Source organism: Molothrus aeneus, chromosome 20 (assembly GCF_037042795.1).
Source record: "Molothrus aeneus isolate 106 chromosome 20, BPBGC_Maene_1.0, whole genome shotgun sequence".
Lineage (NCBI taxonomy): Eukaryota > Metazoa > Chordata > Aves > Passeriformes > Icteridae > Molothrus > Molothrus aeneus.
This window is the reverse complement of record NC_089665.1, coordinates 9,695,085-9,721,994: the sequence shown is the minus strand read 5'-3', so window position 1 is coordinate 9,721,994 and position 26,910 is coordinate 9,695,085. Positions and strand designations below refer to the sequence as shown.

The window sequence follows — 26,910 nt, the reverse complement described above, 5'->3', positions numbered from 1 at the left end:
AGCCCAGCCAGGAAGGCAGCTCCCCTGTGCCATGGAAATGCCAAATCTGCTGTGTTTGTCCCTTTGAGATGCTGCTCCCAATAAATGAGTGAGGAAAGGCTGGGATGGGGCTCCTTGCAAGGACAGTGACATCAGGGCTGCTGTGCCATCCCCTGTCCCCCAGGGCTTCTCTGCCCCCCCTCCCTGTCAGCTCACAGGGCTCCAAAAGGAGAAACTTCCAGCACCATTTCCAAACTCTGCACCAGTGCCAGGTGTTTATTCTGTGAGTTCCCATTTTGGGAATAAAACATTCTGTATGTGGCAAATAATAACATCTATTTACAAACAGCTGTTGCTGCACGAATAAATATAGTTCTAAAAGGAAGAAATCCAGGATAAAATAAAATTACTTTTTTCATTTAGCACTTGAGCTGCAATCAGGAGGAACAACCCATTTCAGGCAGTAACAGTTTCCTGCTTTTAAACACCAGCCAGCAGTGTTTAAAACATAACCCAAGGAGGCATTTCCCCATTTCCTCAGCACTGGGATGTGCCAGGACAGCCCTGCACCCATGTCCCATCCCTGCTCCCCATGTCCCATCCCTGCTCCCCGTGTCCCATCCCTGCACCCTGTGTCCCATCCCTGCTCCCCATGTCCCATCCCTGCTCCCTGTGTCCCATCCCTGCACCCTGTGTCCCATCCCTGCTCCCTGTATCCCATCCCTGCTCCCTGTGTCCCATCCCTGCTCCCTGTGTCCCATCCCTGTTCCCCGTGTCCCATCCCCGCTCCCTGTATCCCATCCCCGCTCCCTGTATCCCATCCCCGCTCCCTGTATCCCATCCCCGCTCCCTGTATCCCATCCCTGTTCCCCGTGTCCCATCCCTGCACCCTGTGTCCCACCCCTGCTCCCCATGTCCCATCCCTGTTCCCTGTGTCCCATCCCTGTTCCCTGTGTCCCATCCCTGTTCCCTGTATCCCATCCCTGCTTGCAGAGATGGGCACAGCTGGGCCATTTTGGCCTCTCCAAACTCCTGTGGCTGCCCCAGCCCAGCATCCCAGAGCTGCTCCCATCCCTGCCCGAGGGCTGAGCCTTGGCACTCAGGGTTCCCCCTCCTGCTCCTCCCATCATTTTGTCCTTCCAGGAGCAGCCCCTTCCATGGATTCACCCCCCATGCCCAATATCAGAGCTCCATCTAGCGCTGCTCAGCCCCTCCAGGGCAAGGGGGAAGGAGGGGGGAAAAGGGAAAAAAAAAAATTAAATATATTAAAGGTGTTAATAAGCGACTTATTTAAACGGAGTATCACATATTGAACATTAATCACCTTGCAGTAAAAGTGTAATTAAGGAGTCACTCTGCCTTCTGGGGAAGGCTCGCTTGGAAGCCGAGAGAAAATGGTCTCTTTATTAACACAAATTATTTTATTTGGCTAAAGGTAATAATTCTGAGTGAGGTCAGCGGGCCCCGTGCTCGCGGCGGCGGAGCCGGGCCCGGGCAGCGTTTCCATGGAGACTGAGCCAAGTTCATCCTCCCGGGGATGGCTCTGCTCTCCCACCTCCACCAGGACGGCAAAAACACGGCCTGGGCTCCCTCGGGGGCTGCATCCCACCGGGAGAGCCCCCGGACCCTCCTGCGGGTTTGGGGACACGATGGGAGGGTGATGGCACTGTCCCCTCCTATGGCACTGTCCCTTCCCATGGCACTGTCCCCTCCCATGGCACTGTCCCCTCCCCATGGCACTGTCCCTTCCCATGGCACTGTCCCTTCCCATGGCACTGTCCCCTCCTATGGCACTGTCCCTTCCCATGGCACTGTCCCCTCCCATGGCACTGTCCCTTCCCATGGCACTGTCCCTTCCCATGGCACTGTCCCCTCCCATGGCACTGTCCCTTCCCATGGCACTGTCCCCTCCCATGGCACTGTCCCCTCCCCATGGCACTGTCCCCTCCCATTGCACCTGTCCCTTCCCATGGCACTGTCCCCTCCCCATGGCACTGTCCCCTCCCATGGCACTGTCCCCTCCCATTGCACCTGTCCCTTCCCATGGCACTGTCCCCTCCCATGACACTGTCCCTTCCCATGGCACTGCACCATCCCATTGCACTGTCCCTTCCCATGGCACTGTCCCTTCCCATGGCACTGTCCCCTCCCATGGCACTGTCCCTTCCCATTGCACCTGTCCCCTCCCATGGCACTGTCCCTTCCCATGGCACTGTCCCCTCCCATGGCACTGTCCCTCCCATGGCACTGTCCCTTCCCATGGCACTGTCCCCTCCCATGGCACTGTCCCTCCCATGGCACTGTCCCCTCCCATTGCACCTGTCCCTTCCCATGGCACTGTCCCTTCCCATGGCACTGTCCCCTCCCATGGCACTGTCCCCTCCCATTGCACCTGTCCCTTCCCATGGCACTGTCCCTTCCCATGGCACTGTCCCCTCCCATGGCACTGTCCCTTCCCATGGCACTGTCCCTCCCATGGCACTGTCCCTTCCCATGGCACTGTCCCTCCCATGGCACTGTCCCCCTCCCATGGCACTGTCCCCTCCCATGGCACTGTCCGCTCCCATGGCACTGTCCCTTCCCATGGCACTGTCCCCTCCCATGGCACTGTCCCTCCCATGGCACTGTCCCCCTCCCATGGCACTGTCCCCTCCCATGGCACTGTCCCCCTCCCATGGCACTGTCCCCTCCCATGGCACTGTCCCTTCCCATGGCACTGTCCCCTCCCATGGCACTGTCCGCTCCCATGGCACTGTCCCTTCCCATGGCACTGTCCCTTCCCATGGCACTGTCCCCTCCCATTGCACCTGTCCCTTCCCATGGCACTGTCCCCTCCCATGGCACTGTCCCTCCCATGGCACTGCACCATCCCATGGCACTGTCCCCTCCTATGGCACTGTCCCCTCCCCATGGCACTGCACCATCCCAGGGTGCTACGGGTGGGAATGGAGCTCCAGGAGCAGGAGCAGCGTTTGGGATTGGCTTCTGGTGGGTTTAGGACAACTGTAGGGCAGTGGTGAGGCGGTTGTAGGGTGGCTGTGAAACCCATCCTCGCACGGCCAAGCTGGGGGGAATTTCCCCCATCACCTTCCCCCAGGGCTCTGGCTTCACCTCTCCAGAGAGCTGCACAAGCTGCAAGCCCACCAGGAGAAGCACACCAAAAATGGAGTTTTGTGCCCAGTTTCTCCCCGTTTGCCTCCTGGTTTCTGCTCGATGCCCACGCTCAGCACCCTCATGGCAGTGAAACCCCAGAGCCATTCACTGCCAGCACTTCCAGGGGGAACCAGCAGCAAATTTAAAAATCTCCACAATGTCATCAAACCAAACTCCAGCACCGGTGAGAACAAAGACAAACCTCATTTAGGGGTCTGGGCTGGAGCCCCCTTTGTGCCAGGCTGTGCTGGGAGAGCTGGTGTGTGTCACTGTGGCTGGCAGGAGGATGCTCTGGGCTCAGCAGTGATTTATTTATTTATCTGCCTCCTGTGCCATGTCACCCTTTATAGGCAGCCCTGGATGTGGAGTACAGCAGGAACATTTCACTGGTATTCCTACCTTTCAATGCAAAAAGATAAGAGTGGAAATCCGGGAGACGGGGATGTGGCTGTGGATGCTCCTCCTCCTCCTCTTCCTCCTCTCTCTGCACTCCCAGGCTCCATGGGGACAATTCCACTACCCAAATGTGCTCTAATCCTCCTTCAAAAGTAAACCCAACCCCCTGAACCAACACCCCTCATGGTCCAACACCCCTGCTGGCCAGGGCTGCAGCCACAAACAGCCTGGCCCCAACTGCTGGCCAGGCCCAGGGAACTTATTAACACCCAGTCAAGATTAATCAAGCAGGGAGAGCTAAAGCAGGGCCCTAATTAGTTGCTGATGATAACTATACTTGTCATCCTCTCCCCAATTAGTCTACTGTACGTTTCGGAGTTTAATTGCACCTTGTTCTTCATTTAAATGTCATCATGTGCATATATTCTCCTCCTTCTTTAGCAAATTTGAGAAAAATTTGACATTAAATATAGATTATCTTTAGATTTTCATAATTAACACAACTGAACTGCCATGAGCCTAAATACATCTCCTCTGCTATAAATCTGGCCCCTCTTGGGTGGGTGCTCCAAAGGGCTGTGGGTGTGGGATGCCCCCCTGGCACCGGTGGCACTGGGGACATGTGTGGGTGGCATCTCATGCCCAGGACACGGCCTCGAGGTCCCCCTCAGAAGGAAGGGATGGACCAACCTTTGGGATTTTCTCCCTTTTGGGTTTCTTTTCCTGCTTGTCACAGCTGATGCCGTTTGGGAGCGTGGTGTGCAGGCACTGGGTCAGATTGTGCCTGGGGAAGGACGAGGGTGAGGAGATTGTCCCCTGTCCCCCTCCCCAGGGACAGCCCTGCCCAGGCAGCCCCTGAGCCCTCCCCTGCCCCAGCAGGGCCAGCACAGGGGGCTGGGGCTGTCCCCAGGTCCTCCCCAGTGCCACTGATCCAGATTAGCAGATATTCAATATATTGATGGACAGAGAGAGCTGCAGGGACTGACCTGTGCCTCTGTGTCCCTTTAACCCTTCAGCTGCTGCCCACAGCTCACACAGGACCCTGTGCCACCTCAGGGGGGACACTCAGCCACCTCAGCCCCTGCCACCCTGTGCCTGCGTGGAAGCTCAGGGGCAGCAAACCCTGGGGAATGGTCGATCCTGAGCCATTCCCTGCTGTCACCAGGGAGCCTGGAGCTCCTCTCCTGACACACCTGATGCTGCCCAGCCCCGGCCAGGCCCTGCTGTGCCCCCTGAGCCCCCAGCCCAGCCAGGACCAGACTCATTCTGAGCCACCCCTGGGGCAGCTCCACAGCCCTCCCTGTGCTCATGCCAGGGCTGGGGCCAGCAGCGTCCCCCAGTGCCCACCCCAGCCCCCTGCCCACCCTCTGCTGCCTCCTGCAGTGGTTCTGGTTCTCTGCAGGAATTCTGCAGTGGTTTTCACCCAGCCAGCTGATGTGGCCAACAGCTCTGCCCACAGCAGGGCTGGCACTGAAAACACCCAGAGCAGGGGAAGGGGAAAAGCAGAGCAGGAGCTGCACAGTCCTACCTGTTGCTCAGGAGGAGGCTCAGCACACAGATCATCCCCAGCACCTGTGAAAAGCCAGAACAGCCCCTCTGCTCTCTGCTCCCCTCTGCTCCAGGGTGTCCAGCACAGGGAATGCAGCACTCACTCCCCAGGAGGAGCTGCTGCTGTGTGAGGAGAAGAGAAAGGAAAAGTGGGGGGGAAAATTAAAAAAAAAAAAAAAAAGAAGAAAATCAAGGAGTAGTCAAAAAGTGTATTAGAAGCAAATTTGGAAGGAAATCAATGGGATGTAATTGGGTTTGATTTTTCTGCTTGTTCTGTGTGCTGGGGTGGTGTGGGGTCCCCCTGTGAGCACAGGGATTAGCACAGAACAGGAGAAGTGCAGGAAGGCAGGTGGCCATGGGTTGGAGCACCAGCCCGTGGCCACCAAAGTGTGACAGCTCCATCACTGCTGGCAGGGCCACAGCAGCAGGAACATGGAAACACAGACAGGGGACCAGCCAGGAATTTGCTCCTGCAGTGCTCTCCCTGCTGCCCCCTCCCTGGCACAAACCCACCCTGGCAGGGCAGGGACTGTCCCCAGAGCTTCTCCTCCTTCCATGGGGTCCCAGACAAGTCCTGCCTGCTGGAAATGTCCCTAAATCTCTGGGAGGGACCCCCCTGTCCCCACAGCAGGGATGTTCCTCCCCTCCCTGCATCACCAGACACAGGTGGAGGGCAGTGGGAAAGGAGAGAACTCTTGTCCCAGTGCATCCTGCACTGCACACAGTGTCAGCACCTGCCTGGAAATCCTGGTCTTGGTTCTCCTGCCCTGAACAGGAGAGATCCACGAGGTGCTTGGAGGGCAGAGCCCAGCCCCTGCCCACAGGGATGCTCCAGGGACACTCCTTGTTATTCCTTGGGAAAACACAGCCAAAGCTGAGGCAGGAATGGACTAAAGGAATAAACCCACGCTGATGGTGAACCTGAACCCTTCCCACAGCCAGCAGCACGAGCAAAAGCTGCTTTTATGTTCTTTTATGTTGTTACTGCACCTGTTTCCTGAGGAACCTTCCCACAGCTGGAGAGTCCAGCTCCACATCCCATTTTCCAGCCAAAGCTTGGGAACAGGCCCAGTCTGAAAGGAAAGAGGGTGGGAAGCACCCAGGGGTCTGTAGGGCCCCGTGGGAGCATTCACAAGCACACACAGAGCTTTGGGTGCCTCAGATTTAAAACAGATTTATTTATAAACAGATTTATTTATATGTTCATCCCTCCCTGCAGTTTTCACTGTTGACTTTCCAGCCGTCTCTCCTCGCCTTCTGAAGTTGTTTGGCCTTTTTTTTTTTTCCCCTTTAACCTTGAAAATTAACCTAAAACACAGGGTGCTGTACACATGACTTGCTGAAATAAATTGCATCCTTAATTATGAACACCCTGGGCTGCGCTGTGCTCCAGGCCACGCTGCCCCAGCGGACACCCCCCTCCTGATGAGTGCTTATTGAACACAGGAACAACAATCAACACTAATTAAATACTCAGCTGTGGAGAGGAGACAATGTTTATCAAAAAATGCAAGAGGAGGGGAGCTCATCCTCTGTTTGCCATAATTAGTCAGTGACGCTCCCCAGGCGCTCTCAGAAATCGAACTCGGGTTTGTTCACATCTGCTTGGCACAGGCACACAAAGGCCAGCCTGGCCCTGTCCCCGTGTGTCCCCCCCCGCCCAGAGTGACACCCCACCCTCCTCTGGGACATTCCAGGGCAGCCAGGCACTGCTGGCTGCGGGGATGTCACGCTGGGCACTCCAAGGGATGTGGCAAGGGCACCACGGGGTCCCTGTCCCCAAACCCTCGGGCACAGGAGCTGCTGGGGCTCAGAGAGGGGGGAAAGGGAAGGGAGAGGGCACAAGGTGCCCACACAGTGCCCTGCACCCCATCAAACCCAGCCCCTCAGCAGGAGCATCATTTGAGTGCAATTTTGTACCTTTTTAGTGCTTTCCTGGAATTCTGCAGTGCTTTTCAGCTGGGGAAGGCGCAGGACAGGGCAGTTCCTTTCCCTCTGTTCCTTTCCCTCTGTCTCACATCATTACCAGCTTAAGGATCTACTCAGCAGCAGAGAACAAGAGTTAAAATTTCCCTGAAGGAGGGGAATCAGGAGATTACTGGGGCTGGGGTTGGAATGCTGGAGCCTGGGACAGTTCCAGATAAGCAAACACCCGTTCCAGCTGGTCCATGAGTGAAGAGAAAGCCCCTCTCCATCCCACTCCATGTTCCAACATTCATCCAAGCACTGCTGAACATCCCTGTCCTGTCCATCCACACCCACATTCCCTTCCTGTCTGCTGCTGGGGGGACACACCAGCCCGGGGGTGAAACCTATATTATTCTTTCGGTGAAAAATTTCTTCCTAACATCCAACCTGTACCTGCCCTAGCTTGGGACTGTGTCCCCTCCTGGAATTAATCCAGACGGACTCCCCAGGAGCCAGAGGAGGACTGGAAGCCTCTGCTGAGGATGGCTGGGGAGGGGTGACACCAGGACAGGGACAGAGCAGAAGCTGCTGCTGCTCCTTGCCAGCCCAGCTGTGGCCTCAGCACTCCAGGTTAAATAACCAGGCTCAGAAATCAGAGCACTGCCCTTGCCCTCCCATCTACCCTAAATACCTACAGCATTTCTGGCAGCAAACAATCTCCAAGACTCATTTCTTGGAGCAGCAGCAGATGGTCAAGAGCATTTCCTGAAATTGAATATTATAATGAATTTAGGATCGAGACAATTTACATAATAATCTGGTTTAGATTCTGATAGAGAAGAAACCTACATAGAAACTGCTTCTTTTCAACTCTTTGAATTAAAGTATAAATCTCCAAGTATTTTAATTATAAACAAACTTTTTGCTCTTCTGGGTCCTTGGAAGAAATTGAAAAATTAACTACCCAGGGAGGCTGAAGGCCACACATCAGGTTCAGCTCAGGTTTGCCCCCCAGGGGCTGGGATGGGATGTTTGGGAGCCTGGTGTGCCAGAGGGGACTCAGATTTGGCTGATCCTGTTGATCCCTCCTCAAACTGCACCACCCCAGACTGGCAACCTTGGAACTGCTCAGGGAAGTCAAAAACTCCTGAACTGGGGGCTCTGGGTGTGTCCCCACAGCCTGGGATGGGGATGGGGATTGGGATGGGGATATGGGGTAATGGGGATATGGGGATATGGGGATGAGGATATAGGGATGGAGATATGGGGATGTGGGGATATGGGGATATGGATGGGGATATGAGGGAATGGGGATATGGGGATGGATATAGGAATGGGGATATGGGGATGGGAGTGGGAATGGGGATTTGGGGATGGGATGATGGCTCCCAGGGAATCAGCCATTCCCAGATCCCAGTGAAGGATCCAGGATCCCCCATGCTGGGTGCACACATCCCACTCCCCACCCTGCTCAGGGCACACACGGTGCCACAAGGCACAGGGTGAGGCTGGGAACTCCCTTTTGGGGTCATCTCAGCCTCACCCCTGGCACAGCCCCATGCCAATCCCATTCCCGGGACACCAGCACTGGCACAGCCAGGGCTCCCTCCATCCTCATCCTCCCTCTGGACCACAGGAGAATTCCTCTTCCCAGCCTTGTGCCAGGAGATGCAGAGGGCCCTTTCCTCTTGGAAAAGCAAATATTTAGTCTAGATAAACCCCCCCTGAGCGTTTTCCCCAGGTAATACTGGTAACTAAAATAATCACATTCACTTTGCTGGTTTAATTTTATATTTCCATTCCTACCTTATCTTTTTTCTGCAAGCATCATTAAACCACACCATAACAAAAATACATGAACTGTTATTCTTTCCAGAGAAGCCATAAACCACCTCAAAGCTTTTCAAGTTTATTCTTATCTCGTACATCTTCCTCTGGTTGGGTTTTTTTTTTCCCCCTTCATGCATTTCAGAAAGGTAGTTTTCCCTAATGTTAAGAATAGTTGCATTGAAAATGAGATGCTGCCTCTGAAAAGCCCCTCTGGAGGATTAAATAAGTAAAATATAGCCAGAAACTAAACTGGAACCTCATTAAAATAATTTTGCAAGGAGAAATCCTACTCTACAATAGGTTTTCAATATCACTTAGAAAATTCTTCAAGTCATATATATATGTTCTTAATTCAGGACCTTCCATTAAAAAAGACATTACAGAGGGAAGTGAAAGGCCATTTAGCACCCTTGTTTATATGAAAATGCATATTAGGCAGGGATGCAATCTCCAGCAGATGGTTGGGATGCCGTTGGAATGAGCTGTGCCTGGCTGGGAGGTGCTAATGAGGGCTGGCAAAGCTGGGAGGCAGCACCAGCACCTCCTTATCCTGCCAGGGAATTCAGCCACTCCTGCATCCCCCTTTTCTCTTTTCTGTACCTGTTCCCACCTCCTGGCCTCCCTGGGCTGTCAGGTGTCCACCCCAAGGTGGGTTTGTGGCACCAACCTGCTCCATGTTCAGCAGGCAGCAATGAGGCTGTGCCAGAGCTTGGAGCAGGGAGGAAAACTGCTCAATTCACCCCAAAATGCTGCCCTGGGATGGAGCTGGGGTGCCAGGAATGATCCTTGGGGAAAAGGGTGACTGTCAGTCCCAAACCTTGCCATAAGTGTGCCCTGGCTGGGGGACAGGGTGGACCCAGGGGATGGGCACATCAGTGCTCAGCTCCTAAACCAGCCAGGTTTAGCTTCCCATCAATTCCCAGCACTTTGTTACAGTTTTAAAGTGTAAAATTCCTGATCAGGGGTGAGGCAATCACTGCTGCTCTGCTGAAAGAATTGCCAAGGAGCCATCACTGACCTGGCAGTGAAAAATTCCTGAGGAGGCTCCTCCGAGTGAGGCCCCAGGGCTCTCCAGATCAGAGTTGAGGTTAAATCATGGAAATTGCCCAGCTGGGAACAGTTTTGCATGTCCTGCTTAACGAGAAGGTAAAATACAGGTGACCCACAGAGGTATCCCTAGTGTACTGAGAAATATTTAATCTCCAAAGGCTCCAAAAATTTTCATAAATCTTCATGTAATGAAAATAGAAAAAGGTTAAAAAGGTTATCATCTTGTGTTAATGTGTTTGTGTTGTATTGCTCTGTACTGCAGGCTGAGCACAGGGTGAACTCTTTCCTCCTTGCTGTGACACCTGGGCTGGCAGGGATGACACAGTGACCTCGGCCAGCCCATGCTGCCTGTGCCATCAGCTGGCACTGACGTGTTTGATGAAAATCCTTTCGCTGGGATTTTTCTCCTGAGAAGCCTCAGAACAGAAATGGAACCAATAACAATCTGCTGGCTGTGGAGTGTGGGCTGGAGATGGTTTAGCAACAGGGGCATCTTGGGTTGGTCTCCTGTGCATTGTTTCTACTTGATGACCAATCATGGTCCAGCTGTGTCGGGGCTGTGAGCAGTCCCAGGTTTTTATTATTCATTCCTTTCCAGCTTTCTGATGTCTCCTTGCTCTTTTAGTGTAGTTCTAATATCTCATCTTCTTTTAATATAATAGAGATCATAAAATAATATTTCAGCCTTCTGAAAGGGGGAGTCAAGATTCTCATCTCTTCCCTCATCCTGGGGACCCTCAAAAACCACCACAATCACCGGCCTGAGCTTTAAAAATAGAAAAATTAAAACTAAAAATTAAAAAAAAAAAAATTAAAAAATAAAATAAAAAGCTTTAAAATTAGAAAAATTAAAACTAAAAATTAAAAAAAAAAAAAACAAAAAAACCCCACTTTAAAAATAGAAAAATTAAATAAAAAATAAAATTAAAGAATACAAAGCTTTAAAAATAGAAAATTTAAAACTAAAAATAAAATAAAAAATAAAATTAAAAAAATAAAATAAATGCTTTAAAAAGAGAAAAATTAAAAATAAAAATTAATTAAAAATAAAATTAAAAAATAAAAATATTTAAAAAGAGAAAAATATAAAAAATAAATCAAGTAAAAAATAAAATTAAAAAAAAAAAAGCTATAAAAGGGAAAAATGAAAAAATAAATTAAATTAAAAAAAAAAGCTTTAAAAATAGAAAAATTAAAACTAAAAATTAATTAAAAATAAAATTAAAAAATAAAATAAAAAGCTATAAAAGGGAAAAATGAAAAAATAAATTAAATAAAAAATAAAACAAAAAAATAAAAAGCTTTAAAAATAGAAAAATTAAAACTAAAAATAAAAAAATAAGAAAATAAAATAAAAAGCTTTAAAAAGAGAAAAATTAAAGCTAAAAATTAAATAAAAAATAAAAAAAATAAAATAAAAAACTTTAAAAAGAGAAAAATTTAAAAAATAAATCAAAAAAAAATTAAAAATTATATAAAAAGCTTTAAAAATAGAAAAATTAAAAAATAAATTAAATAAATTAAAATTAAAAAATAAAATAAAAAGCTATAAAAGGAAAATATTAAAAAATAAATTAAATAAAAAATAAAATTAAAAAATACAAAGCTTTAAAAATAGAAAAATTAAAACTAAAAATATAAAAAATAAAATTAAGAAAATAAAATAAAAAGCTTTACAAAGAGAAAAATTTAAAAAATAAATTAAAAAATAAATTAAAAAATTAAAAAAAAGCTTTAAAAATAGAAAAATGAAAAAATAAATTAAATAAAAAATAAAATTTAAAAAAATAAAAAGCTTTAAAAAGAGAAAAATAAAAAAAAAATTAAAAAATAAAATAAAAAGCTATAAAAAGAGAAAAATGAAAAATAAATAAAAAACAAAATTAAAAAATACAAAGCTTTAAAAATAGAAAAATTAAAACTAAAAATTAAATAAAAAATAAAATTAAAAAAATAAAATAAAAAACTTTAAAAAGAGAAAAATTTAAAAAATAAATCAAATAAAAAATAAAATTAAAAATTAAATAAAAAGCTTTAAAAATAGAAAAATATAAAAAATAAATCAAGTAAAAAAAATTAAAAAAAATAAAAAGCTATAAAAGGGAAAAATGAAAAAATAAATTAAATAAAAAATAAAATAAAAAAATAAAAAGCTTTAAAAATAGAAAAAATAAAACTAAAAATTAAATTAAAAATAAAATTAAAAAAATAAAATAAAAAACTTTAAAAAAAGAAAAATTTAAAAAAATAAAATAAAAAATAAAATTAAAAATTAAATAAAAAGCTTTAAAAATAGAAAAATTAAAAAATAAATTAAATAAAAAATAAAATTAAAAAATAAAATAAAAAGCTATAAAAGGGAAAAATGAAAAAATAAATTAAATAAAAAATAAAACTAAAAAATAAAAAGCTTAAAAAATAGAAAAATTAAAACTAAAAATAAAAAAATAAAATTAAGAAAATAAAATAAAAAGCTTTAAAAAGAGAAAAATTAAAACTAAAAATTAAATAAAAAATAAAAAAAAAAATAAAAAACTTTACAAAGAGAAAAATTTAAAAAATAAATTAAAAAATAAAATTAAAAAATTAACTAAAAAGCTTTAAAAATAGAAAAATGAAAAAATAAATTAAATAAAAAAAAATTTAAAAAAAATAAAAAGCTTTAAAAAGAGAAAAATGAAAAAAAACCCTAAAAAATAAAATTAAAAAAATAAAATAAAAAGCTATAAAAAGAGAAAAATAAAAAAATAAATAAAAAACAAAATTAAAAAATACAAAGCTTTAAAAATAGAAAAATTAAAACTAAAAATAAAATTAAAAATAAAATTAATAAAATAAAATAAATGCTTTAAAAAGAGAAAAAATAAAACTAAAAATTAATTTAAAAATAAAATTTAAAAAAATTAATTAAAAATAAATGAAAAACAAAAAAAAACCTGTAAAGTACCAAAAAAGTTCCATAAAAGGTCGTGCCGTAATGCCGGACTGTCGTAAAAGGTGCCGTAAAGCGCGACTGTCGCAAAAGGGGCCGTAAAGCAAAACTGTCGTAAAAGGTGTCGTAAAGCGCGACTGTCGTAAACGCTGACGTAAAGCGCGACTGTCGCAAAAGGTGCCGTAAAGCACGACTGTCGTAAAAGGTGCCGTAAAGCGCGACTGTCGTAAAAGGTGCCGTAAAGTAAAACTGTCGTAAACGCTGCCGTAAAGCGAAACTGTCGTAAAAGGTGCCGTAAAGCAAAACTGTCGTAAACGCTGCCGTAAAGCGAAACTGTCGTGAAAGGTGCCGTAAAGCGCGACTGTCGTAAAAGGGGCCGTAAAGCAAAACTGTCGTAAAAGGTGTCGTAAAGCGCGACTGTCGTAATCGCTGCCGTAAAGCGCGACTGTCGCAAAAGGGGCCGTAAAGCAAAACTGTCGTAAAAGGTGTCGTAAAGCGCGACTGTCGTAAACGCTGCCGTAAAGCGCGACTGTCGCAAAAGGTGCCGTAAAGCAAAACTGTCGTAAAGGATGCCGTAAAGCACGACTGTCGCAAAAGGTGCCGTAAAGCGCGACTGACGCAAAAGGTGCCGTAAAGCGCGACTGTCGTAAAAGGTGCCGTAAAGCAAACTGTCGTAAAAGGTGTCGTAAAGCGCGACTGTCGTAAACGCTGCCGTAAAGCGCGACTGTCGCAAAAGGTGCCGTAAAGCGCGACTGTCGCAAAAGGTGCCGTAAAGCGCGACTGTCGCAAAAGGTGCCGTAAAGCAAAACTGTCGTAAAGGATGCCGTAAAGCACGACTGTCGCAAAAGGTGCCGTAAAGCGCGACTGTCGCAAAGGGTGCCGTAATGCAAAACTGTCGCAAAAGGTGCCGTAATGCAAAACTGTCGTAAAAGATGCCGTAAAGCACGACTGTCGTAAAAGGTGCCGTAAAGCACGACTGTCGCAAAAGGTGTCGTAAAGCAAAACTGTCGTAAAAGATGTCGTAAAGCGCGACTGTCGTAAAAGGTGCCGTAAAGCGCGACTGTCGCAAAAGGTGCCGTAAAGCAAAACTGTCGCAAAAGGTGCCGTAAAGCAAAACTGTCGCAAAAGGTGCCGTAAAGCGAAACTGTCATAAAAGGTGCCGTAAAGCAAAACTGTCGCAAAAGGTGCCGTAAAGCGCGACTGTCGTAAAAGGTTCCGTAAAGCGCGACTGTCGCAAAAGATGGTGTAAAGCGCTATGGAGTCATAGTGCTGTAAGTTGAACTATCATAAAAGGGAGTGTTGTTCAGGCGTCTTCCCCAGTGACTTTCAGGACACAGTTTGCATAAAGCACTTTATTAGTATCTCCTGCCAGGATCTGGCTGCCGAGGAGGTGGTCCCAGCTTGCAGGGCGCTGCTTGAGCTGTGTTTGCTGCACGGGGGGATGCCTGCAGCAGCTGCCCTGTTGAGCTGTGCTCCTCCTGCGACTCCGCCCCTCTCCGCCGCGAGTCTCCAGTGGGACACGCCCCCCACCTCCCCGTCGGACCCCGCGGCTGCTGCTCGCCCCTGCCGCCCCACCCCCCGCCCTCGTGGCCCCTCCCACCGCTCCCGCCATCCCCGCCTTTGCCACCCCGTTGGTTCCCGCTGTCCCGGCTACCGCGGGCCCTGCCCCTCAATCCCGCCTCTACGAGCCCGCACACCAGCGTCACCGCGGCCCCGCCCCCCCCCCCCCCCCGCTTTCCCCCGTTACCCGCGAGTGCGGCCGCTCCTGCCGTCCCCCTCGTCCCCTTTGCCGACACAGCGGGGCCGGCGGCGGCCAAGTCCCGTTGCTGCTGCTCCGCCTCTGCAGTTCCCTGCGGCTCCCGGATCTGCGGCGCCGAGCGCGCCTGGCGCGGCCGCGCTGCGCCCCCAGCGCGCCCTGTGCGCGTTGCCGCGGGAGCCCGCCCCCCCCCGCCCTGGCGTTCCAAGCGCAGGCAGCGCACCCCGAGCTGCCCACAGGCGCCGCGCAGTGCACACGCCCACGGCTGACCCTGTCCCTGCCGGCGTTGCGGCGCAATCCCCCGGTCCCGGCACGGCACCGCTTGCGCTGCGACCGGGGCGCCCCAGCCCGCACAGCCCCCCCGTGCCGGCGCCGCGGCGTCTGCACCGGTGGCTGCAGCCTCTGCCGTGCCGCCGCGGCTCCAGCCCAGCTTCCCGTCAGCGCCGCCTCTGCCCGCCGGGCCAGCCGCCACCCCAGCCCCCAGCGGCTGCACGCCGCCCGTCCCGCCACCCCGGGATCATCTCCCGCTGACGAGGCCGCCCCGCTGCTGTCCGTGGTCGCTTCCCCGCTCCTGCCGCTGCATGGCCGGCCGAGCCGTGCCTTCCTCCCCGCAGCCTCTCGCTTCAGAGCTGCTGGATGGCGCGGCTCCGCCGCCTCCTGCAACCACGGCTGTCCCGGCGTTCCCTTCCGCAGCCGCGGCTCCGTTCCCGCAGCTCCGCGGGCGCCCCCCCCGCCGCCGAGCGCTATGATAACCTAGTGCCGCAACCTGCGCCTGCGCAGTTGCTACAAGCCCCGCACCAGCGATATCACTCCGCGCCGTCTCATCCAACCACAGCGCTGCTTCCGGGATCAGCCGCACGCATGCGCAGTTCTATCTCCACGGCCGCCCCGCCGCCACCCCGCGCTGCTTTCGCCGCAGCTTTTGGTGCAGCCCGGTCCCGGTTCCGAGCCGCTGTCCGGCCACAGCCGGCATCCCTGTGCCCTGGCACGCCGCTTCCGCCGCCACCGGGTCCGTACACGGCACCACAGCAGGCGAAAACTGCAGCGTCTCTCCCTCTGCCGGAACTTGAGGAGCCGGGCACATCACCGAGAGATCCCACCGCAGTGCGTAACCCTGCAGAACCGATCCCTGATATCGCTCTGCGTTTTCGCCTTCCGCACTCCTAGCACCGAGTGGCACTACTTTGTGTCACTATTCGTGCGCACAGCCACATCCACGCACACAAACTGTGCAACGAAGAGGGGGAGGCTGGAATACGACAGCTGCTTTAATAAATACAGGACAGACAGAGAATTATTTTGCCCCTGCAAATGCCAACCCTTTGATCCCAACACAAAAGAATTTCGAAAAAGAACTGTTCCCAAATAGCTCCAGAGTCCCACCAGTGTTTGGGACAGATTTCTCGACCCAAAAAGAGACACTAAATCCTGGAAATTCGCCAGCATTAATCCCAAATTAGAAAACTCACAAATACCATGGCTTTTACGTGGTTCTACCAATTACTGAGCAATTACATGTAACCTAGATCTGGAAGACAAACGGCAGCCTTGTAATGTATTCCTCTCTCCTAGACAAGAAGAAGGCAGTTAATAGAAAACACTCTCTTTTTTTATTATTATTTTAAACTATAAACCCCTCCACAATATTCCTGTGTGACATTATTAAAACTCCACATCGATACCAAACCCAAAGCAAAGGCTGCCATCCCATTAACACAACAGTTGTGGGATGATCAATAAAAATTTACTTTAAACTGCACCATATGTTGCTCCCCACAAAGTTTTATTATTCAGATTCATCAGTTTGTACCTCAACCCCCGTGCAATTAAATCCCATTTAGCAGCACTGACCTTCTGATTTGAACCCTTCATTCCTGCAGCTGGTTTGGAGTTTTAACAGCACTTTTAAATAAGGAAAATGCAAAATATCTGGGACTTAATGGAGGGGTGGGGTGGGCATTCCATGGGGCAATCCCTCCTGTGCTGGAGCAGGGAGGGGAAAAAAATGAAAGGAAAAAAAGCCCCAAAGAGTGCCAGCCCATTTTCCCGTGTTGTAGCCTAATTGTAAACATCGTTAATCACGGATTAGCAGATGGTGATGTTAATTGCACCTGTGGAAGTAACAAGACCTCAAGGTTGATTACATTTACAAACCGGGATACGGAGGTGCCCCGTGGGCAGCATTCCCAGCTCCAGCTCCTGCAGCATTCCCAGTTCCTGCAGCTATCCCAGTTCCTGCAGCTATCCCAGTTCCTGCAGCTATCCCAATCCCAGTTTGAGCAGCAATCCCAGCCCCAGCAGCATTCCCACCTCCAGCAGGATTCCCAGCTCCAGCAGGATTCCCAATCCCAGCCCCAGCAGCATTCCCACCTCCAGCAGCATTCCCAGTTCCTGCAGTATTCCCAGCTCCAGCAGGATTCCCAATCCCAGCTCCAGCTCCAGCAGCATTCCCAGTTCCTGCAGGATTCCCAATCCCAGCTCCTGCAGCATTCCCAGTTCCTGCATCATTCCCAGCTCCAGCAGCATTCCCAGCCCCAGCAGCATTCCCAGGCTGCTCCCTCCCCCTGCCACCAGCCTGGCCTTTGCAGAGGGAAAGGTGTCCCCTGTCCCAGAGCCATTCCAGCCTCCAAAACATCACTGGGACCCAGCAGTGAACTGGGGGGAAAGGGATTTCTCCAGTTGGATTGGGTGGAATGGGATTTCTCCAGCTGTTGGATTGGGTGGAATGGGATTTCTCCAGTGGTGGGGACACCCTGAGCACAAAAGGGAACCGTGGGGCAGGAGCTGAGCTGCTCTGCCAGCCAGAGCTCCCCAGGGTGGATTTGGGGAGATGGGAGATTTTGGGGTTCTCCCCTGGCTGAGATAAGGCAGGGCTGGTGCCAAACTCACCCTGTGAATCAAGGAGGACAAATATTTTGCCACTGTGCTTAGAGACACTTTGATTATTGAGAAATCATTCTGGAAGGGCAATTAGTAAATTTTAAAATCAATTTGGTAAATAAGCCTCTGAAAGGAATCCATGACAAGCAGCAGGGAGGGAAGAATTGACTTTCAAATTACACACACATACACTTTATTCATATCTAAATATCAAAGAGACTCTATGTACAAACAGAAGTAATCAGGAAACGTGTTTTGATCTTGCTGATGTACACAAAAAATGACAATTAATGTCCCCCTTTATGATATAAAGCTGGGAGTTTTTTACAGTTACATTATTATAGTCAAGCTTAGGGCTAAAAATAATGAAAGACTATAAAAACTACATTTTAACATTTAAAAATATCCAGGAAATTAACTGGAGAAGCAGGCAATGATCCAATTAATGGATTGCATTTATTAGATCAGGGGCAAATGGCACAGCACAAAGCTCCAGCACCAAAGGTGGGAGAGTGCAGAGGTCCCCATGCTCCTCAGAGCCTCAGGATGGGGCTGGGGCAGGAGGACAAAGCATCAGCTCCATCCAAAAGTCACTGCAGGTGGGGAAAATGGGGCTAAAACTTACCAGAGAGGGAAATGGGATCAGCGGGAACAGCAGAGCCATCCAGAGTGGGATTCAGTGCCCTCACAAGCAGCACAGTCTGAGCTGCAGCCCGAGTTATGCACTCAAATCCTAAAATTCAAGCTCAAGCAACTCCCCAAAAGCCTTGTCTGATGCCCCAGTGCCAAAGCAAGGTGCTCCATGGCACCAGCACAGGGTTCTCCAGCTCCCTGTGGGTTTGGGTCACACGGCCCTGTTTGTGTGATGGTGTCACTTCAGAGGGATTGGGGATTTGTCCTTTTCCTCAGGACACACCCCAGGCACCCTCCTCTCCATCCCAGCCACAGAAGGGAGCCCTGGACACCTTTCAGGAGCTCCATGCCCTGTCCCAGACACCTGGAGTGTCCCCAGTGCCAGCAGGGACACCCAGGGAACACCCCCACACCCACAGGCCAGGGTTTACAGACTTCATTTAGCTCAAAGGAAAATCCTAATTAGTCACTCCGAGTGATTTACTTATTCATTTGGAAGTGGGGAGGGGGCAGACTGAACGGAATTGTTTGAAATGATCCCTAAAGGGCACTGTAAATTAAGTGTTAATAAGGAATCCTATGCAAAGGGACGGGGTAGCTAAATAAAATAATTAAGGTGCTAAGTGATAACATTCCTTTGGCTCTCAATAATTTAGCCAGCCTGGTTTTTCAAGCAGGATAGCTGCAAATGAAGCCACCCCAGTGGCACCAGCAGGACAGGGGTCCTGGGGCACCTCAACCTCCAGCAGGATCAGCCCAGCTTGGAAAGGAAACTTCCCCAGAAGGAAACGAGCTCCAGATGCCTCTTCCCACCTGAAGGACTAATCACACTCTGGATTTACATGACACAAAATGGATTCATTTGAGTCTACAACCAATCTTTACAAAAGCTTTATTTCCACGGGCTCCATTTCCCCCCCCCCCACTCCAGATGTTTGCCAGCCCTTGGCAGGGCTGCACACCTGGTTTACAACCAAATACAGAAAATCCAGCCCCAGAGGTTCCCAGGCACAGCTGGCACTCAGCAGCTGCTGCCCAGGGGGAGGGCACAGGGCTCTTTCACCCACAGCCCAAACTGTCCCCAGAGTTCAAGTGATGCACAAAGTCCCCAGTGCACAGGTGCTGGCAGCCATCCCTGGGTGTGCTCCTGCCAAAAGTGGCTGCTCCCAGACCTGAGTCCCTTCCCACAGCTGCTCCTCCCAGGTGTTACCTACGACACCAGGGGTCTGGTGGCTTCTGCAGCAGCCAAAATGCAGCTCAGGTCTCTGGGGGTCTCCCTGGAAGTCACAGTGATGGTGGAGGCCCTGGGAAGAGCATTTCCATATCCACACTGAGCAGCTTCCCCCACCACATAAAGAGGATTTCAATCTCCATGCCTCCGTTTCTGGCTGCAGATGGAGTGCAGGAGGATACCTGTAGGAAAACAAATGTAAATAAACATTAAGGGATTTTATTTTTTTTTCCAAACCACAAGAAAATCATTCAGTGGCCTGGATGTTAAATGCAGAAGCTGTGGGTTTGGTGCCTGGTGCCCAGACCTGCTCTCACCTGCAGCCACGGAGACGTTGAGGGAGTCGATGCCGGGGTGCAGCGCCCTGCCCGGGGGGATGGCCAACATCTGCTGGCACTGCAGCTGGGTCTGCAGGGAAAGGCCCTGCCCTTCACTGCCTGAGGACACACACAACACACACTGCTCAGCCCAGCCCAGCCCAGCCCAGCCCTGCCACCTCCCTGCCCCTCCCCAGGGCACTTCCCGGGGGTGCTGTGTCTCTGTGACACTCTCAGCCACCTCAGCAGCTCCCACACAGCAACGGAGCCCCTGCACCTTCCTCCCTGCCCTCCCAGTGTAGCCCCACATTTCACAGAGAAAAGCAAGGGACAATTCTTCCCAAGAATATTGCTGGGTTTCACAATCTCTGACCATCAGAGAAAGAAAACATAATTCTTATCATTTTCTGTGCCTGTGTTTGTGCCAAGGCAGAACGCAATGTGGGGATTGTTTACCACAGTGATGGTGTTTTGGTTCCTTGGCCTGTCAGGGCCAGGTGTGTGTGTGTGTCAGGACTGTCACTGACAGTCACGAGATCAGTGCAGTTGTGTGCAGGGTTGAGTGCTTGGCAGATTCACTTTTAGATGTATAGAATAATATAGTACAATAAAGTTATTAATTAGCCTTCTGATATCAATGCACTCCTCCTCCTCATTCCTCCTTTGTCTGGCCCTTCTCAGTGCAGCCACATCCCTGGATCTGCTCCCCAGCATCTGAGGAGGTTTTGAGGACTCTCCACACAACACATCTGCACAGAGATCCCATGGGGAGCAGAGTGCCAGGAGAGAGCTCCCTGTGGGCCCTGGGACAAGGCAGCCAAGGGGCCAAGGCCAGCTCTGCCCCAGCAAACCCCACAATCCCCACTGCCAGGGACAGCAAACCCCACATCCCCACTGCCAGGGACAGCAAACCCCACATCCCCACTGCCAGGGACAGCAAACCCCACATCCCCCACATCCCCACTGCCAGGGACAGCAATCCCCACATCCCTGCTGCCAGGGACAGCAAACCCCACATCCCCACTGCCAGGGACAGCAAACCCCACATCCCCCACATCCCCACTGCCAGGGACAGCAATCCCCACATCCCCACTGCCAGGGACAGCAAACCCCACATCCCCACTGCCAGGGACAGCAATCCCCACATCCCCACTGCCAGGGACAGCAAACCCCACATCCCCACTGCCAGGGACAGCAAACCCCACATCCCTGCTGCCAGAGACAGCAATCCCCACATCCCCACTGCCAGGGACAGCTCCAGCCTTCCCAGCACACACATGCACACCCCCAAGGGCTGGGTGCAACTTGTGCATGCAGACAGTTTAACCAGAGGCTTCAATTGATTAGTTGTTAAACCAGGCAGCAGCCCTGATATGTTTGGGCTGATACACTGGTGAAACAGAGTTGAAATCTATCCCAGGTCATTAGTAGTTGTTTGACTCACACTGTCACAAAGGGAAATGGAAAGGGAGAGGCTTTAAACAATGCTGTGTGCAGACAGGTGAAAATGCAGAGGGCTCTGGACCTCCCAGCCTGCCTGGCTCCCCAAAGAATTCTTTATTCTTGCTATTTAGAGCAGCACAGGCAGCTCCAGGGCTGCAAGGATGCCCAGCTCATCCCAAACACCTCTGGCAAACAGGCCCAGCATGTGGCACCTTCCAACAGCCATGCCCTGAGCTGGCTGAGCCCCACACCAGCGTGGGGTGGCACTGCCAGGGCACCCTGATCCCCCTGACCACACAGGGATGGGAAGTGCCATCACTCCCAGGTGGGTTTTTAACCCTGACCACACAGGGATGGGAAGTGCCATCACTCCCAGGTGGGTTTTTAACCCTGACCACACAGGGATGGGAAGTGCCATCACTCCCAGGTGGGTTTTTATCCCTGACCACACAGGGATGGGAAGTGCCATCACTCCCAGGTGGGTTTTTATCCCTGACCACACAGGGATGGGAAGTGCCATCACTCCCAGGTGGGTTTTTCCCTCATGTTTTACTGGGCTGCACTTTGGGTAAGAGGAGGATGCTCTGGGTAAAGCATCCTGCACCACCTTCCCAGATGGAATCAGTCATGGCTCAGTGAGCCCTCAGAAGCCCCAGCCCCATCCTGAGCAATCCTTCCCTCCTGCTGTAGCAGCCAGCAGTGCACACAAGGCCTGGGGGACTCATCCAGGGTCACAGGGTGACACCAGCAATGAAAGCCAGGGCTCCCATGGCCCTGCCTGTCTCCTCACCACTACTCCAGGGATGCTCAGAAAAGCCAGAAATAGAATCCTGGAAAGGTTTTACACCTCACAGTGGCATTTGCCTCCTGAGCCTCTCAAACCACACTCCCACAGGACTCTCCAACTGGGACAGCAGCAATGGCTCCTGGAGAAATCCTCTCCTGCCCCTGATAAGGGTCTTACAATTCCCAATAAAGGCACCGATTTTGCCTCCAGCTTTTACAAAGCTTTTTATGGCCCTGGCTGCTTAAAATAATTAGGAGAGATAAATTCAGGGCAAAAAGACTTGCACAGTGTGACACAAGGGAGGGAGTATTGACTGAATCAGATTAAATCCTCCTTTAGACTGGTGAACAAAACACTTCCCACTTCAGATCTTTAACTTGCACCTCTCAGCTTCGTCCCTCACTGATGGAGCTCAAAGACCAGAGCTTGGAGAAATGACAAAACACACTTCCTGCCCCATTTACAGTTAACACCACTCACAATTACAGTTCCCAGTGCAGGAAATTCAGATCCAGCAGCAGAAAAATACACAAAATTAACATCTCCATAAAACCAGCAGCTCTGTGAAGAGCCTTAAACCCCGAGCTAAAGACTGAAGGTCTAAGAAGAACAAATTACCCAGAAACTCTTCTTACTCAGCCATCTAAGTGCTCCCAATCTGTTCCTGTGTGCACCAGGCTCCCAGTCTGAGCTGTCTGTCGCCTCCAGCAATGACTCCAGTGCAGACAACATTAAGCTGGACTGTCCAAATCACTCTCTGCCAAGCCAGTGAGGATGCCAGGAGGGGGAACTGCAGCCTGCAAATGCTTAACTTACAAGACAATCTGTGTGGTGCCAGGGAGCTCAATCCCAGGCTGAATTATCTCTGCTGCTCCCTGCAGCTGCAGGAATGCTCCATATTCACATCCAGGACGTTTCTCCCAACCAGCCCAGCATCAGGCGACCGTAATGTTCAATTTTCTTTTCAGCCAAGAGTTAGTGCTCAGCAGAGAGTTGAAATCATTACTGCTGCAAGGTCCGGGAGCTCTCCTCATGCATCTACCAATCAGCCTCCAATCTCCCCTGACAAAAGGATATTTGGACTTTTTCCTGGAGAAATCTCTCATAACTCAAGGTAACGACGCTGCTGCCGCTCCCAGCCCCTGCGTGTCTGCGGGTGCTGTCGCCGTTTGTGGGATGCATTTCTTTGTGGGCAATCAGCAGAGCTGCCAGCCTCCCTGCTCCCCCTGGAACACAGCTCCACACATCTTGTAGAGATGCCAGATTTGCAGCGTTGTCTTGTCAGTGTTTCCAGGAGTTCAATAAACATTTTAATTAAAGGAATATCCTCCGAGCCAAGGCAGCCCCAGCACGGGGCAGGATGACAGCCCCTCCCTGGCTCCTGGCCAGCAGGACTCTGCTTCCAAATGTGAAAGCTCCAGCCAGCTCCTGTGCCAGGTGACAGGGAGTGGGGGACATGGCACGGCCACACGCAGGTGCCTGGAGCTGCGTTCCTGGGGGAATTTCTTTCTCCAGCTGCCACAAAGCTGCTACTTCACCTTCTGGGAGGCTGCACAAGTCCAGACTGTGCCCACAAAAGGTGAGAGAGTGGGCAGAATTCCCTGCAGGAATTGCCCAGCTCAGTGCTCAGGGAAGTGGCAGCCACTGCAGATTCCTCTGCTCCTGCTCCACAGCCAGCACCTCCTGCCCCCTCCCAGGTGCGCCCCAACTGCTCTCAGGGGTGGCTGCAAAGCCCAGCTTTGTATCCAGACCATGCCCAGCTTTGTATCCAGACCATGCCCAGCTTTGTATCCAGACCATGCCCAGCTTTGCATCCAGACCATGCCCAGCAACAGCCCCTGGTGGCTCTTCCCAGACCAGACATTCCTGGTTTTTAAGGGGAAATGTGGCACAGCTCTCCATGAGCAGCTCTGTGCAGGAAGAGCAAACACCTCCAGGGCTCTCCCTCAGCTTGGGGTTCAGAAAATCCACACCTGGGGCTCCAGCACAGATCAAAACACAGAACACAAAGCAAACACCACCCTGTGAGTGCCCTGGCACCAAAAGTGCCCCCCAGACCCTCCTCAGCTGCTGAGCTCTGAGTGCATCCACAGACTGTTCCTGCTGGGAGCTCCCTCAGCTCCCCCTGTTCCTCCCAGTCCCTGCTTCATTCACAGTCACACCATTCCAGGATTCCCTCTCAGCTTTTCTTTTCCAGAGCTGGAACAAGCCCTGGAGTGAAGCATCCCCCCCAGCCAGCCCCTAGCTCTGGGAATGGCTGTACCTATCACTACAATGAGGGGTTTGTCCCACCGGAATTCCGAGCAGCTGATGACAGGAACACCTTCCACATCCTCGGGCCTGCTGGCTGTTCCCACCACTTCCCAGCCTTCTGCACTTTTAGCCTAGAAAAGGAAAGAAATCAAGAATTGCCAAATACTCAAGCTTAAAAAAACCTCATGTGTGCAAGGACTCTTAATTTTTACATTTTCAGTTAAGCTGTCTAGGGGTATTTTTTGGCATGCCTTCAATTTTTACCTGCAAAGGGCTCCCTCTCACACCTCACTGCATAGGGAGAAAAGATTCCCAGCAGCTCCCCCAGCCCTGGCTCCTCCTCTATTCCCTGCTCCAAAGGCTGCCCAATGCTGCCATCGTGTGCCTGGGCCCCGGGATGCTGCTCTGCCACGCATCCCGAGGAGAAGGGACACAAACCCCGGCATCCCCAGAGCTGCAGGATTACCCTGGTACCTCCAAGCTCCCAGAAAAAACAGCCACCCTCTCCCCCTACCCGATGGAGTGGGGCTGGGGGTGTCCCAGCACAGACGCTGCATGTCATACCCGCAGTGTTTCAGTTTTCTTGAAAAAAAGGAAAAAAAAAATTGAAATGGCTCACTGTACCTTCAGAAAGCCCTGCAGATCATCTGTGCTGTACACATCGAAGACCTCCATGGCTCCAGCACTGGCTTTGCTCACTGTGGGAGTCAAGGGGCAGCTGCAAGGGGAAAAGAATGGAAAAGTGTCACACGAGAGGAAGTGCAGGTGAATTTTTAGATGCTACTCACTATAGGGATATGTTTTCCTATGGAGAATAGGAGGGCTCAGGGATTAACCCAGGAAACAGGTCACAGGAGGGACAACAGAAACACAAAATGGGTTATGCAAGGAGAGTCCAGGGAGGGCCTGGAGTCCCACATCCCACAGGCTGCCTGCCGAGCAGCAGCATCCCAAATCCTGCTCTAGAGATCAGCCCCAGACGTCTCCCTAAACAACAGCTGAGTGATGCAAGCTGCAAACACGTCTGGGAGGAAAAGGGGGCTGGAGGAGCCTGTACTTTCTGTGGCCCATGCCTGTTTCTGTGGCCCATGCCTGTTTCTGTGGCCCATACCTGTTTGTGTGTCTTGTACCTGTTTCCATGGCTTGTACCTGTTGCTGTGACCCGTTATCTGTTGCTGTGGCCCGTTACCTGTTTCTGTGTCTCATTACCTGTTTCTGTGACCCGTTACCTGTTGCTGTGGCTCATTACCTGTTTCTGTGTCTCATTACCTGTTTGTGTGACCCGTACCTTTTTCTGTGACCCGTTACCTGTTTCTGTGACCCATTACCTGTTGCTGTGGCCCGTTACCTGTTTCTGTGTCTCATTACCTGTTTCTGTGTCTCGTTACCTGTTTCTGTGTCTCATTACCTGTTTGTGTGACCCGTACCTTTTTCTGTGACCCGTTACCTGTTTCTGTGACCCATTACCTGTTGCTGTGGCCCGTACCTGTTGCTGTGGGTCGCCACCACTCTGTCCACCCCCAGGAAGTACGCGGAGCGCAGCAGGGCCCCCAGGTTCATGGGATCCTGGATGTGCTCCAGCACCAGCCACAGCAGCTGCCGGTCCCCGCTCTCTCCGTCCCCCGGCCGCGGCTCCTCAGCGTCCCGCAGGCTCCTGAAGGGCAGCGGGGCGGCCTCCAGACACACTCCTTGGTGGGGCCGGCCCCGGCACAGCGTGTCCAGCGCCCGGCCCGGGACGTGCAGCACGGGCACCCCGCGGGCCGCGGCCTGCAGGGCGAGCTCGGCCCTCAGGGGCCGCCCGGGGCCGCCGCGCTGCTCCTTCAGGAACAGCCGGAACAGCGCCCTGCGCGCCCGGGCCAGCGCCAGCCAGCACGGGGCCACCCCGAACACGATCTCCGAGCCTTTGGTCCTCTCCAGGGCCGGCGCCTTTCGCTCCAGCCCCTTCCCCGTGCGGGCCCGGGGCGAGTCCTGCTGTGCCCGCCACAGCTCCCGCCCGGTGCGCGACCCCCGCCCGGCCCCCGAAGCCTCCGGGGGATCGCGGCCTCGGGGCGCTCCTTGCTCAGCCCCGCGGCTGGAGCGGAACCGGAGCCCGGCCCGGCACAGCCGCAGGGTCCGCTCCATGGCGTGGGGGGAAACAGCCAGCCCCGCTCCGCAGCCCGGGCACGGACGGGGCTCGGGACCCGGCGGGGCACCGGAGCACCGGGCACGCGCACGGAGCCGCGGGCACCCGCGCGGGCCCCGCTCCGGTTCCGGCGGCCCCGGCACGCCCCGCGCGGCAGCGCCCCCTGGCGGCCGGCGGGGATACCGGGAACGGAGCATCCCTGAGCAACGGGAACGGGGAACCGCAGTGAGCCCGGGTATCGGGAACAGAGCATTCCAGACCCCCCGAAGAGACCCCGGGAACGGGAACGAGGAACCCCAGTGAGCCCGGACAGACCCTGGGAATGGGAACGGAGCATCCCAGAGCCCCCGGACACATCCCGGGTGCCCAGACAGACCCCAGCCACTGGGAATGGGGAGCCCAAGTGACCGCGGCCAGAGCCCAGGAACAGGGAACCCCAGTGACACCGGGAACGGGGAACCGCAGTGACCCCGGGTACCGGGAACAGCCCAGGAACGGAGCACCCCAGAGCTGTCCCCAGGCAGACCCCCACAGGTCACCCCCAACACAACTGGATGCTGTCCAGCTCTGGAAAGAAATTCTGTTTTTGCCCATAAAGACCCCAAAGGGAAGGATTCTGTTTGGATTGTTCCCCAAACAAAACTCTGGGTGTGAACAGCAAAAAGGCTGTTCAGGTTTAACACAAAAATAAC

The 26,910-nt window shown here is 51.2% G+C and overlaps 1 protein-coding gene and 1 long non-coding RNA gene across 2 annotated transcripts; both read right to left on the bottom strand.

Moving 5' to 3' along the window:
- Positions 1-1,420: 1,420 nt before the first annotated feature.
- LOC136564951 (uncharacterized) lies at positions 1,421-5,167 on the bottom strand. Its single transcript, XR_010784788.1, has 3 exons — positions 5,057-5,167; positions 3,532-3,672; positions 1,421-1,609 (listed from the first exon to the last, which is right to left on the bottom strand). It is a non-coding gene; the product is annotated as an uncharacterized lncRNA (long non-coding RNA).
- Positions 5,168-18,932: 13,765 nt separating this feature from the next.
- MRM1 (mitochondrial rRNA methyltransferase 1) lies at positions 18,933-26,266 on the bottom strand. The gene is made up of 5 exons (XM_066563695.1): positions 25,583-26,266; positions 24,721-24,814; positions 24,107-24,227; positions 19,614-19,733; positions 18,933-19,478 (listed from the first exon to the last, which is right to left on the bottom strand). The coding sequence occupies exons 1-5, from the start codon at positions 26,215-26,217 to the stop codon at positions 19,429-19,431; spliced, it is 1,020 nt and encodes a 339-aa protein (XP_066419792.1). The 5' UTR covers positions 26,218-26,266; the 3' UTR covers positions 18,933-19,428.
- Between the last annotated feature and the right edge of the window lie 644 nt (positions 26,267-26,910).